Raw genomic sequence first — 13,906 nt, 5'->3', positions numbered from 1 at the left:
CAGCAGGTGGTCGGGGTGGACGGCAGGTGGATAAAAGTGCTTGACTGTCTCACCAGAACTTTTTCTGTATTGAACCAGACCACAACCTGTGAGTGCCATTTTCCTTGTGTGTGTTAATTATACTTCTGTAGACAAGTGTACAGTGGTCCCGCGGTTTCCCACTTGAGCATCATCACTGTATTTCATGTAGGGAAAATTCAGAAAATGGTTTTGTTAGATGTGTGATTCACACAAGGATAACATTACTGTAGAAACTTGGAGACCAACACAACTGTTGACATGTCAAAAGTCTAACAACACAACTGAGGATCCGAGGTGACGCGCACAGTTTTATTAATCTAGCTTTACTCACAAGTTGTGGGGGTGTAGGAGCTGTTGCGTGGTGCTCCCTGTGTGCTGGGTGGGGGCGGCATGGTAGGGGGGGTCAACCTGGACTGTGTCTTGACGTCCGCAGGTGAGTCGGGCATGGTGGAGCGCTTCCCAGTGCGATCTGAAGGAAGACAGAGAAGACGAGGAAAAGATTACAATAACATATCAAACACAATAAGCTGATATCTTAACACAGGAAATAAACAACAGTTCGTAGGGCAATACATTCCACATCTGTGTGCCTAGAAAGAACCGTATCATCGCCTGCACATAAACAGTGGCAGGATTTCATTTGATAACAAATCTCCTGTGAGGTGCACCAGAGAGACTAGATCTGGAAATAGATGGCTCACCACCTCATGCGTTTGCGTGTCTTGCCACAATGACACTGGCGCATATGCTCTGACTGTCAGATGAGAAATGGGAGCGCGAGAGAGAAAGGAGAGAGACAGACACACAGACACACAGACAGACGCTGGGGAGAGGAACGTAAATCTGCAGTGAGAACGGGTCTCATTCCACCACCATCTGTGCCATCCTGCATGCCCGTCGTACAGAACGGCGACACAACACCCCTCCCCTCCCCTGCTAACGACCGCAGTGCTCATTACTCACACACATGCGCGCACACACACGCACACACACACTGCCCAAATGCTCGTATCTCTGGATGCTATACTCACATCTGTTCAGGACGGGGACACGGGAGACAACCAACTCGTCAATGAACTGATTTCAGTTCAAAACCAGACACAAACTGACTTGTAGTTCACCTTTGATATTCTATGATACTTGTGACAGAAATGACCACACACTTGAAAATTAGCAGAAGAACCAGCCACATCATTCTCACACTACTTATAACACTCATCAAAAACAAAACATTTTCTTTGATTACATGCCCATTTTCACCTAATTCAGTTGCTTTGTGCTCAGCAGATAAACTGACCTTATCGATTGTATGAGAACAGCAGCAAGACATTATCAGTGTCCTGCACTGGCGCGAGGGGCTGAGCCCGTATTGTGCAGGATAAGATACGCAACTTCTCTCACCAACTGCAGTAACAAGCCTGCCACAGAGTCAACAGACTGTTATCAACTGTCTCTGTGGCACATTGTGGAGGGGAAATTATAAAAAAAAAAAAAAAGAAGAAAAAGAAGAGGAAGAGAGAGGAAGGAGGGTGGAGGGCGAAAAGATAAAGAAGAGAGGGAGAAGGAGGGAAGGGAGGAGCTGCAAGAGAAACAAAAGTACTATGTGTGACAATGGAAACGTATAGCTATAATCATTGAGGGATTGCATGTACCTTGAGTCAAAGACATACACAAGCACAGTAAAGGCACACACTCATGCACACACACACACACACACACACACACACACACACACACACACACACACACACACACACGCTGTAATCAGGGTGGTCAGGGTGCGTGTTCCATAAACAGGGTGGTCCCTGTCACACATTCTTCTCATTGCAGGGTCACCAAAGACCCTTGCGTGTGTTTTAGCGTGTGTGCGATTTTTGCATGATGAATACGCATGCGGTTACATAATCCTATATTTTACATGTAACTATGTTTGTTTGCATTGTTACACTCAATGTTTGTGTTGTCAAGCGTGTAAAGTATACACACTACAGACTACTTAAATGTTAGTGCTCCTCTGTGCCTACAGTTTGGATCCATAGTGTTGAGTTTAGGCAAAATGAAAGAGAAATACTGATGTGAGAGGGACAGGGTAGCCTAAGCCTGTTAGCTAGGCCTGAGCCTCAGTAGCACTCTGCCTGGCTGCTGCCGAGGTGCACTGTGACTAAGTACTTTAGTCACGCTAGCTCGGCTTTAGCATCCAGGCGAGTGAAAGATGGAGATGTCACTGAAATTCTAAACAGAGCGCGCTCCATAGCTCCATTTCCAGACTGAACGTTTAGGTCAGTTTGGTCTCTGTCACTTGTTGACCTTTTGAGAAATAAGCAGGAGGAATATGATGGAAGTGAATGAAATGATCGGGGTTGGCACAAGACACATACAAGATGTAAATACACACCAACAACATCATGTCACCAGTAACATGTTCAGGAGGAATAATGATTAGTTTCTCTAAGCTTTAAAGGTTTAACATGAAGCACTGTGATATAAGAAAATAAGGATTCATTTCTTTGAAGAGTTTTTCAAGAAACAAGAGTCTGAATCACCTACAGTTGCTTAGAGATGCTGCACTGTTCCTTATGTCCAGCCAAACTAAAATGATTTGAACTCACTGACACTGCGGTTCTTAGAGCTCCTCGCTGGGACACTGACCTATACATGCAGCAATATGCTGCTATCGGGATATTCACTTATTAAATGTTTAAAAATTGTGAATTTTATGAGCCCCCAGGGGTTTCCAAAGATCCTCAAGGCAAACAGATCCCTAGCAATATAGTCAAAAACTGTCAGAGGAGAGAAAACAATCACATCCCCTCCCCAGACAGAGGTCACACTCCTCCCTCTTAGGACTGCCCCTCTCAAACATTGCACTCTCTGGTGCCGGCCTAGGAGGGGTCGACTGATAAAGTCAATGGGAAGATGGGAAATATCCGGCTCCCAGCACACTTGCATTGAGTCTGGGACTTTTAAGATGAACTGGGAGATTTAGTCCAGCCCTGAGAACCAGAACACAGCAGACCCCAAAGCTTTTGGTTAGATGGACTGATCCAGTTTGGGCTGAATCTCTTAAATTTGAAGGTTCGGTTCGGGTTGGGTTATTCAAAGGTTATTGGATTCTACTGTTAAAATGAATTTATTAAAGTAAGTGTATCACTGACTCACACTAAGCTTTAGCTTAGAAATGGAGGCTTGGAATGACGTGAAGGGAAAAGGGATAAATTGCAGGGGAGCAGCATGAATGGATACAGAGTAGAGATTAGTGGAAAAAAGCCGAGTGATTAGGAAAGCAGAGAATACAGGAATGGAGGTGAAAGACGAGTCAATATGAAGGAAGGACAGGGAGAACAGAGTGACTGCCCAAACCTTTAACTGTCTATCCACTCTGCTGCACATTTGGTAACTGTCTGCGTCTTTCTCTCTCGTCTACCTCTTTCCACACACACACACACACACACACACACACACACACACACACACACACACACACACACACACACACACACACACACACACACACACACACACACACACACACACAGACACACTCACTCACTCACTCACTCTCCATCCTCCCAACCTGGCCGGACTGAGAAAGGTTTACTACTCTAATTTCACCACAGAAAAAAGTCTGACTATTTATTTTATTAAATCGGGATACAGCAGAATAGTTAGTGGAAACATATAGTCTTACCTCTGGCTGCCAGCTATCATATCCTGTATGCCTGCCTAAAATATGATCTTTGAAAATACAAGGTCATTAAAAAAGACGGCCGGGTGACAGGACCCAAGGTAATTCATCATTCTCCAGTCAAACACAAAGACTTTACATGTATATACTTAACGAGCCCAAGTTAAATACAGAGAAGTCACCATATCACACATGGTTGTACTTATCCTCTTTCAATGGATCTTTGAGCTCATGCTTTCCATAGGTCTGTATATTGCCTTTTCTAATTGTGTGGTAATTTTTGGCCCAGTTCACATGATCTATTGTTAGATAGTAGGATATTATATTAGGATCCAAATCATCTTATAATTACATTAATCTTTGAGACTAGACAGGGAAACAGATAAAGTAAATGACTCACATCACCAAGATACAATTTGGAATCCCTAGGGTACAAATAATACAATATTCTTTTTTTTCTTTTTTTTTCCAATTTACAACAAAGTGGGGTGTTTAAAGAGACGGATGGAACATTATTCCTTGGAGTTTTATTCATTTAAAAGGAACATTAAAAAAAAAAAACAATTGATAAAAAAAAAAGAAAAAAAAGTCAATTTGAAGCACAAAGTGAAACACATAAAGGGAGAAAAAAAAAACCCTCAAAAAGTCTGGACTGAAGATCCACCTGAACTCCTGCACGGCACCAAGGGCCCTGTGGCAGCATGGAAAGATGAGTTTGGTTACAGGCTTGTAATTGGGGATTAACACCTGGGTCAGTGGTATCATTGGATGGCAGTCGTCGGGTAGAGATGAGAGAAACATAAACCCTGAAAGCATTTGAAACTCATCTGCAGTCCCTCAGGTGAAGAAGATGAAGGATAAAGAATGAATTAGTGTGAAATCCATGCACACGGCAAACCCTTACACATGCATCCCGGCAATAACATACTCTCCCTCTCACTCTCTCTCATATACACACAAACCCACGCACACTTTTGTGATTTATAAACAGCATCTTCTCTGTCTCTGGTTTGATTGAGAGCACTGCAAAGCATATAAGCGGAATAAAATCAATGGCTTCATACTAACCAACAAGGCCTGCACCCAACCATTCACTCAGCAATTACTATGCCACTTGAATCAATAGCAATACTCCCTCCACAAGGTAATTTACCCAGTCTTTGGGAAAAATAAAAATACATCTTACAAGTGAAGCACATTACTGAAAACACTCATGACTGTGTACTCTCCATTTTCATAAGCAAACAACATGTACATGTTAAAATAAAAAAATATATGTACAGACAACAGTCAGACAAGCCTCCACTTGATTACAGCAATAGAGCAGGGCTGAACAATTGCAAGCGACTTCATGCATAATGCAATTCAAAAAGAACAAGCATTCTTAAACAACCTTGAAAACAAAGCCGGGCGTCTCCTCCAGTCTAATACGTCTGTTAAAACCTGATGGCTGAACTTAATGCACATCTATTGTCCATTTATTAGCCCTGTTACTGCCCCATCAGTTGCATATTGTAGTCAAAGCAGATCTGTGGCCAGCCGATGGATGGTATTCCAGGACTGGACAGGTATTGATGTGCAGAGCTTTAATGGAAAAAGGGTGATGAGTGCTTTGACTTTGTCTAACTCACTTTGCGACTTCTCAGAAGTGCAGTTGTCCAGGAACTAATGGATTGAAGAGGATGAGGATGGTTGTTGAAGAGGCGGCTATTAGCTATAAAGGAGGAGAAGAGCCTCCCAAATGTGTGCTGATTCACTTGTGCGCTCCGTGCAGGCAGAGGTGCCAAACCTATTGAAGATCATGTGTATGGATGACAGCTATTAATGTCTCACAACAGCCACTTGGTGCATGTTTTTATATCAAGCATCATGAAGGAGCTCTTAGCACAAATATTTGTAACACAGGAGTCCCGAACGAGACTCAAACCCATGAGAATACCAGGGCTGTAGTGGTACTTCATTAAGTGTATCTGCCACATTGTTATCCAGCTATCACATTGTATGTGTCAATGATAATTACACTGATATCTGACTGAATTATGAGCTCCCATGAGGGATAAGGTTGAATTTGCTTTGTCTATATAAAGTCAGGATTACACTAATAGCAAAGTACTGTTATCATCCTGTGTGGTGAGAAATCTTTTGGTATAAATCAGTGGTTCCGACCATTTTTGGCAAACAGTGCCTGCTCCCAACTCTCTATCACACTTAATTAATCAAAAATGTATCATTCGATCCACTGAGTCACTCCAGGTTGGAAACAGTTGGTGTAAACCACCATATTTTAGGCATAAGAATTTGAACATCTCTACAAACAGAGTTCTCCGAGGCTCTCTGTTAAAATAACAAAGTTGAATTTCTCTTGTTTGTAACTTCAGTAATCGTATTATAATCTATAACTCTGACTCATAGAGCAATCCTAGAAATGAGGCAAAACCCTGGACAACTACCTGCCACTCACACGGATGTCTTCACACTTACATCACCCGTTTGCATCGTCCGTGATACTCAATGTTTGCAAAATCTCCCTTTTATTTCCTTCTTGCCTTTCTCTCCCTTTCGCTTGTACCCTATTTCAGCCAAGCTCAAAGAAAGGAGATTTTATCCCCCCGCTGACTTGTGATACACGCCTTTTCTAAGGTTACGTGCAAGTTACATCACTCGCCTAGAACAAGGTTGTTGCAATGAACGATATCTAGAAGGAGCGCGGTCCCTGAGAAGCAGTTCAATATGTTACAGAAAGGACTTTGCTAACCCACAACTCAAGGCAAAAATACAATCTTATATCAAAACCTTGTACATTTCATCATCACGCACAAAGCTGGGAGGTCATTTCGCATTCAAATCACCTTGCGAAATGAGGACAACATTGCCCAACCTTGCTATTGTAGATTATTCATAGCTACAATGACTTTAAAGTCCGTCATCAGGAGATAGAGTCAAACAATCTCCATTACACACTTCATAAGCCAGAATTGCCTCCGTGTGTATGTATGTGTTTGCTCGACTGTGTGTGTGCGCTGTGATCGTACAGTTGGAGACCCAGAAAATGATGTGATAACAGTGGCAGTAATATGCCACTCGAGAGTACTTCACACAGGCAAATCCCATTCTTCAAAACGACAATGGATTTCAATCACGCTGGGTGAATTTTCGAGAGTTGGCGGCTGTGACATAAACAATTTGCGTTGCGCTGGCGCCTGTGTGAGCACAAGATTGTATTAGTCAGACATAAGATATCATCATTATGGAGTTAAATGGAAAAATGCATATAGGGTGAACCACTAGTGCCCTGCACACACACACACACACACAGGCAAATACATAATCTAGACATGCATAATACCTTCAGCGCACACACTGATTTGTAGGTGTTGAGGTGAAAACCGTGAGGCACTGAAGCTGCAGGAAGCCTGTGAATTGAGCAGTAATGTCCACAACATACCAATGTCTGCGCAAAATGGTGCCTCCGGGTGTGTTATACCCACACACACACACACACACACACACACACACACACACACACACACATATGTACACATATAGACACAATAATGTGTGAAGAGAGGGAGCGGGACAGATAGGTAATGGAATAGATGAAGCGATACAGAGATGGTGTGATAGTGGCTTGTGGTTGATTGCTCTGTGTGTTGGGTACAGATGTGGAGAGAGGGAGCAGGGGACGGACACAGGAGAGAGCTAAAAATGGAGGGAATGAGAGGACGGATGTGTTAAAGAACACAGCTGAGGGACAGGTGAGGACGATTGAGATTCAGACGGCGTACACAGTGAGACAAGAGGAATCTATCGGTATGCAAGTATAGTAAGCCCTCTTCTCTTTCCATCTTCCCCTCCTCTAGACCAGGCACAGCACGCGCACAGACACACACACACACACACACACACACACACACACACACACAGATTCATCGGCAGCCAGATGGAACAATATGCAGAGCATGTCCCATCAAACTCCACCCACTTGTCAAGAAGATGTATGGATGCAACGCCCTACCGCAAACCCACAAACACAAAAGGACATACACACAGCTGCAAGGATGCATGTGTACGCTACAAGCAAACAACACAACACAACTCTCTCTTTTTTTCCCTCTCTCTCTCATACGCACACATAGATCTGATTTCCATCATCTAATTTATTTCCCTCCCCAGCAGAAGCAGGATGCAGAGGAGAGCAGTACCACCACCATCAGTGTGTCCCCTTGGACTTCTCTGTTTTCTGTCTTTCCATTTCTCTTCCTCTTTCTCACTCTTCCTCTTTTTTTTCCTTCTCTCTCTCTATCTCTCTCATTTTCTCAATGTCGGTCCCACCCTTCTTTCCCATTCCCTCTCTCCTCTCTTTCTCCTCTGTGAAGACTCACTGGCGAACACACATGCCTCCTGAAGGCTCCTTTTCACTGGTGGCTGCTGCTTCACCTCCTTTTCCAGCCAAATTACAGTAAATGAGGCAAAGACTTTGGCCACAGTGTAACTGGCTCCTCGCCAGTAATGAGGACGGTGTTCACCAATTATTCTTTATGCATTTAATGCAGAAATCATTACTTTACATGTTACTGATGGGTTATACATGGGTTCTGCTCAACTAGTTAAATCTCAACTGACTGTTTTTCCTCCTGTGTATTTTGATGTTTGATGCTCCTGGCATACTAACAGTGTATTAAATCAACATGGATGGAAAAACAAGGAAGTCTTTAATAACAGACAATTTTTTTGTGATTAATAATTGATAGTGTGGATTAGTGGACTGGTACCACCTAATGTTTTCCTGACTGACCATCTGGTGAAGCACTTTAAAGGTTTAATGTGGTCAAATAATATGAATATCATTACAGTTTTTCTTCTCCAGTTATATTGTAGACATGTGGGAATTTGGTTATCTGAAAAATGGCTCGATAGATAGGTGGGAGTGTCTCCCTGAGACCGGTTAATACTGGAGGAATGTTGGGGTTAAAGGTCGCCGTGTTAGCTTGTGATGGAATATTTGTATCATGAGAAAAAAAGGACATGAAGTCCTTCATATCTGTCCTATTTCAGATGAAACTCTGCTTCATCATAATGGATAGTATATTAAAACAGCACAAAAGAGTATGTGAGAAACTGCCGAGTCCAGAATAAGAGTTTTCTCTTCATCATGATACTAAACGTTGTGAGTTTTAAGTCTAACTTTACCTTAGATGATGGTGCTATCTCACCCTAATGACTGAGTATAATAGTAAAAGTGATGGTACAACCACAGCACAGGAGCAAACAGATCTACCTCTAATCAGTGTTGACAGTCCTTTGCATCTCTCACCATATCTGTATTTTTCTCTCAGTGTAACATCGTGTGTTTACACTTTGTCAAGCCAGCAAAGACATAAGGAGATTTCTCAGTCGCACACAAAGGTCTGAACACCATCTGTTCCACTGCACAAACATTAACATGCACACGCCCGCACATATGCACACAAACACAAAAATACATAAACTAATCCTGCAGAACACCTTAGACTACACACACACACACACACACACACACACACACACACACACACACACACACACACACACACACACACACACACACACACACACACACACATACTGGACAATAAAACATATGTGATGTATAACATTAGAAGTCTTTCACTCTTTTTCAAAAAATAGATTTATAGTAATGTCTGTTTTACCCATCTGTTGAAATAAGGTCTCTGTTGCAGAGAGAGGGAGAGGAAGCAAGTGTTAAGGAACAATAAAAATGATTCACAGTGCCCGTTACACGTCCTCTCAAATCGAACCGATTCCTGCCACATCTTGTTGCCAGGCAAAATTAACCTACAGGGTCTTGTAAAAGAAAAGACAGGCAATGGGAGTGGGTGGTGGAAAAGAAATACAGAAAACGAGTGAAGCGGGGTAAAGAAGAAGGTCAGGGAGAGGTAAAGGTAAAGAAAACATGAGGATATGTACAGTGCGATGGAGCGAGATAACACGAGGAAGAGTTTGCCGTCATTGTAGGAATATCTGAAACTGAAACTTATTACGATTTTTCCACAGCAGGGTCGTGCGGGGCTGAACATATTTATAAAACTCTATTGAAAGTGTTGTTTATTTATACAAAGCTGGTTTATCATTACCATTAACAACATGACGGCACAATTATGATATAAATGTTGCTTTCTGGGGGGGAAATAGAGCGATATAAATCAGATGTAAGCCTTGGTGAGCTCTGTTTGCCCATTTGATGGAAGCCAGCCTATTGAAAATTGCTTTCTGTTTACAGTTTGGTTCACTTCTGATGCCATGCTGACACAGGGCCAAGTGAACCCAAATGGATCTGGGTGTTTTCCCAGGCAAGACTCGATGCCAGCAGAGGACGAATCACACAAAACACTCTACACACACCCTAATGCCGACGACACATGGCTTTATCTTGCTAAGCTCCACGCACAGCCAGTAGGTTACCTTTCTTCCCTCTGTTATAATGTACATATATGGAATAATATTGTTGCAGCATATGCAAGATAACACTCTGCGTAGTACACAACAACAACGACAACAACTACAACAACAATGACCTCACCGTGGGAATCTCATTGTATTTTAGGTCTATAAACGCAGGGAAAAGAACACACACATACACAAAATCCTCTGTGAGCTGCTTGACCCTTGTTGCACAAGCGCAATTTAAAATCACCGATGCATCCACTCAATCTCTAAACACAAACTCACTGACGCGCGCACGCACGCACACACACACACACACATACACACACACACACACACACACACACACACACACACACACACACACACACACACACACACGTGTGCCCAAGTGGCAATTTGTATCTTTTTGCTTGTTGTGCTCCCTTAAGCTAGATGGAAGCATCTCTGCAGCCAATTTCTAGATCTGTGTGTATCTGTGCATCCAGGCTAAAAGGAATCATATTCCTGTCTTCGGGAGCAAAATCAATTTTCAACAGACAGTAAAGGCCTTTGTGTTTTACATGTCAGTTATCTTTTACTATGTGGAGAGAGGCACAGGGGGAGTGGAAGGATGGAGGACTGGTGGAAAGATGGAGTGATGAGTGAGGGTGCAGTTATCGGGTGCGATGGGTAGAAAAACAGACAGCCGGGGATGAAAGGATGAAAGGCATGTGTTGAGTTCAAGAAAAACGGGAGAGGTAAGGAGAAGGGAGGCGAGGACGCTGAAGAGAAGGACTGAAAACGAGAGATAACAAACGCCTGCGAGAGACAGATGGGGAAATCAAACACGAGAGGCAGAGGACGAGCATAAAAAAAAAAGAGGGCAGAGGCTAACAGTAAGGGAGGGAGGGTTCCTGGGGGGGACGGTGGGGGAGGGAACAACTCGTCTGCCTGGTGTTTTCAAAATATCACATGACGGCTGCCATGTGTTGGAAATTACTGCCGGTTAACTATCTTCCCCAAAACCGCTCCGAAAAAATATGTCTGCAATTTATGAAATGTGTTCCACGGCTCTGCTAAGTAGAACCAGATTTGCAACACTGAAAAAAAAAAAAAAAAACCTTTACCCCTCTCTGCCCCTCCTCTGAAAACCGCTACTCTCTTTTCTTTTTACGTTCCCTCTCCCTCTCCCCCACCCCTCCTTCCTTTCCCCTACAGGAGAAGATGTTTAAAAACAGGGTCTTAGTCACATCTGGTGAGCAGGGAGCCGGAGAGTGGTGGCTGGTGTGACCTCGCATCAGGGCATTTCCAGGCTTACATAGTGTGTGTGTGTGTGTATGTGTGTGTGTGTGTGTGTGTGTGTGTGTGTGTGTGTGTGTGTGTGTGTGTGTACCTGTGTGTTTGTGTGTGATATGGTGACCATGGTTTGCTAATGGCTCTGAGTGGCTGAAAGTAGAGTATGGCTAGAGACACAGACGGCAGAGGGATGGCCTCTGCTCTCTCTCTCTCTCTCTCACACACACACACACACACACACACACACACACACACACATGTACACACAAACACACACACAAAAAGCAGTACGACCATGACCATTCAGGGTCAGCAATGTGTCTTTGTCTCCTTTCATGTAAGCATTACACACTTTCTCCTGGCCTCTTTGCTCTCATTGTTTCACCTTTCACTGGCTCACCTCCCTGTCAGCTCACAGCCATCTGAGTCCACTGACACACACGTGAAGTGAAGAGAGCATCATTCTCAACACGCGCCAGAATACCAGTTCACAACAAAGCTTTGACACACACTGACCTCTGAAACATCAGTGACAGAGACGAGGCCACCATGGACTTGCTGTCTGGATTCTATGCATTGCATTCAATAGGCTATAAGAGGTTTATAAATACATTATTTTAGGGATTTTATTTCCTAAAAACGCAGGAATATTTCTGTATTGGTCTTAAATATTACAAAACTTGCGACCCCTCTGATGAAAACACAAATAATATAAAGCTGAAGGTGTCCAGTACTTTCAGTCAAAAACTATAAGTGGCAATGAGCAGCGTCTTTTTCCAGCTAGAAACAAAACAAATTATAATTAAAAAAATTTCTGGTGTCTTTCAGGGGAAACTAGAAAAAGCAGAGATTGATGAGCCTTGAATTTACAATATAATACATGCTGTATATTTAATATTTAATAAATACACATAATTAAGTAAAATTAATTTAATTCAAAATGTATTAATAAATGTGGCTACAAAATATCAGTAACAGTGCCGTCATTTCTGTCAACTGTGTGGGCAGCATCACTTTGTTTTGAGCCCTGAGTGGCTGCAACAATAAAAAAACTTTGCTCAGACTTGATGAAAGTTAACTCTGCACTGTGGGACACATGTTGCCGTCTTTGTTTCTGCAGGAAGTGCTTCAGATCACTGACCTTCCCACGTCCACTTCCCACTCTCCATCAAACAACTGCAGCTTTTTAACCAGCACAACTCTGAACTCTGTCCCCACACCCACCACCGATACTACATATAGCATCATCGCGACAATCCCATTGTTTTGTTTTTTTGCGGCATAAACACAAGCACACCCACGCACGCACACACGGACTCAGACACACAGCCTAACCGCTCTCCAGTGCTACAGATGGATGCCACCACTCTCTCTGGAGCGTTGCCAGCGCCAGCTAGTGAACAGCTTGCCTGGCACAGCGCTCTGAGTGTGTGTGTGTGTGTGTATGTGTGTGACTGTGTGTGCCTGCAGAAACAGTAGCGAAATAGCCTAGTGCAGATGGGTGGCCAAAATAACCCCCCCCCCCTTCCTGCATACACACAAACATGCAAGAACGCAGAGACACACACATACACACACACATATGCTCCAGAATAGAGACACACACACGCACAAACAGTGTCTTGGTTCTGCTTAAGTGTTCCCGACCTGCCACACGCTGCCGCTTGCGCAGCTGCTTCCTCAGAGGGCACACACGCACACGCACGCACGCACACACACAGTATACCCACAGCGGAGGATTGCAGTTACACACGCGCGCACGCGCACACACACACACACACACACACACACACACACACACACACACACACACACACACACACACACACACACACACACACACACACACACATCTGTGCTTAGTTTACACTTCCTGTTTAAGACATGGGAAGTATAAAGTCCACACTCCCCACACACACACACGCATACACGCATACATCGTCACCACCACTCCCACAACACCAAAGCCCACACACAGACAGACATATGCATTCCTGTGCATCTGCCACACACAAATACACACACAAACACTTACTAATATGGTCCTTTATCCTGGGTAGCTATTCAACCTTGTGCGTATCCACTTGTTTTCTCAGCACACAGAGAGAAAACATCAAGGCGTTCAGCTGGAAAGCCTCCAGTGCTGGCAACCAGCCAGTGGAGGCCTATAGATCAGCATGATCATAGCAGTGTGTTAAGACACATCACTGTTTAATGATTTGACAATTAAATTAAGACATGAAAGCTCTTGCTGGAACAATAGAATCAACAGAACGTAATTACAATGCAGCTGTGACTGTACAGTTGCGACCGTTTAAAACACTCAAGGTGTGATGTGAATTCTTGTGAAGGCAATATGATGCTGCTTCATGCCTTGACTCCATGTCTTTTCATTAGCTGCAGCTTATGAAGTGCTGATTCTGAACAATCAGGAGGCTTGATGCTCATTCAGGGTGAAAGGACGCGCTCTCCGGATCA

The 13,906-nt window shown here is 43.5% G+C and overlaps 1 protein-coding gene across 4 annotated transcripts in view; it reads right to left on the bottom strand.

Annotated features, from left to right (window-relative positions):
- Window positions 1-13,906, bottom strand: part of runx1t1 (RUNX1 partner transcriptional co-repressor 1) — a 59,014-nt gene that overhangs the window by 23,247 nt on the left and 21,861 nt on the right. For all 4 annotated transcript variants that reach the window (XM_056399139.1, XM_056399142.1, XM_056399140.1 and 1 more), the window contains one exon: window positions 353-490. In XM_056399139.1, the coding sequence (XP_056255114.1) occupies window positions 353-490 (138 nt within the window). The remainder of the gene's footprint in view (window positions 1-352; window positions 491-13,906) is intronic.

The sequence above is a fragment of the Seriola aureovittata genome, chromosome 16, assembly GCF_021018895.1.
Source record: "Seriola aureovittata isolate HTS-2021-v1 ecotype China chromosome 16, ASM2101889v1, whole genome shotgun sequence".
Classification (NCBI taxonomy): Eukaryota; Metazoa; Chordata; class Actinopteri; order Carangiformes; family Carangidae; genus Seriola; species Seriola aureovittata.
Note: the sequence above shows the minus strand (reverse complement) of the source record. Positions and strands in the feature narration are given on the sequence as shown.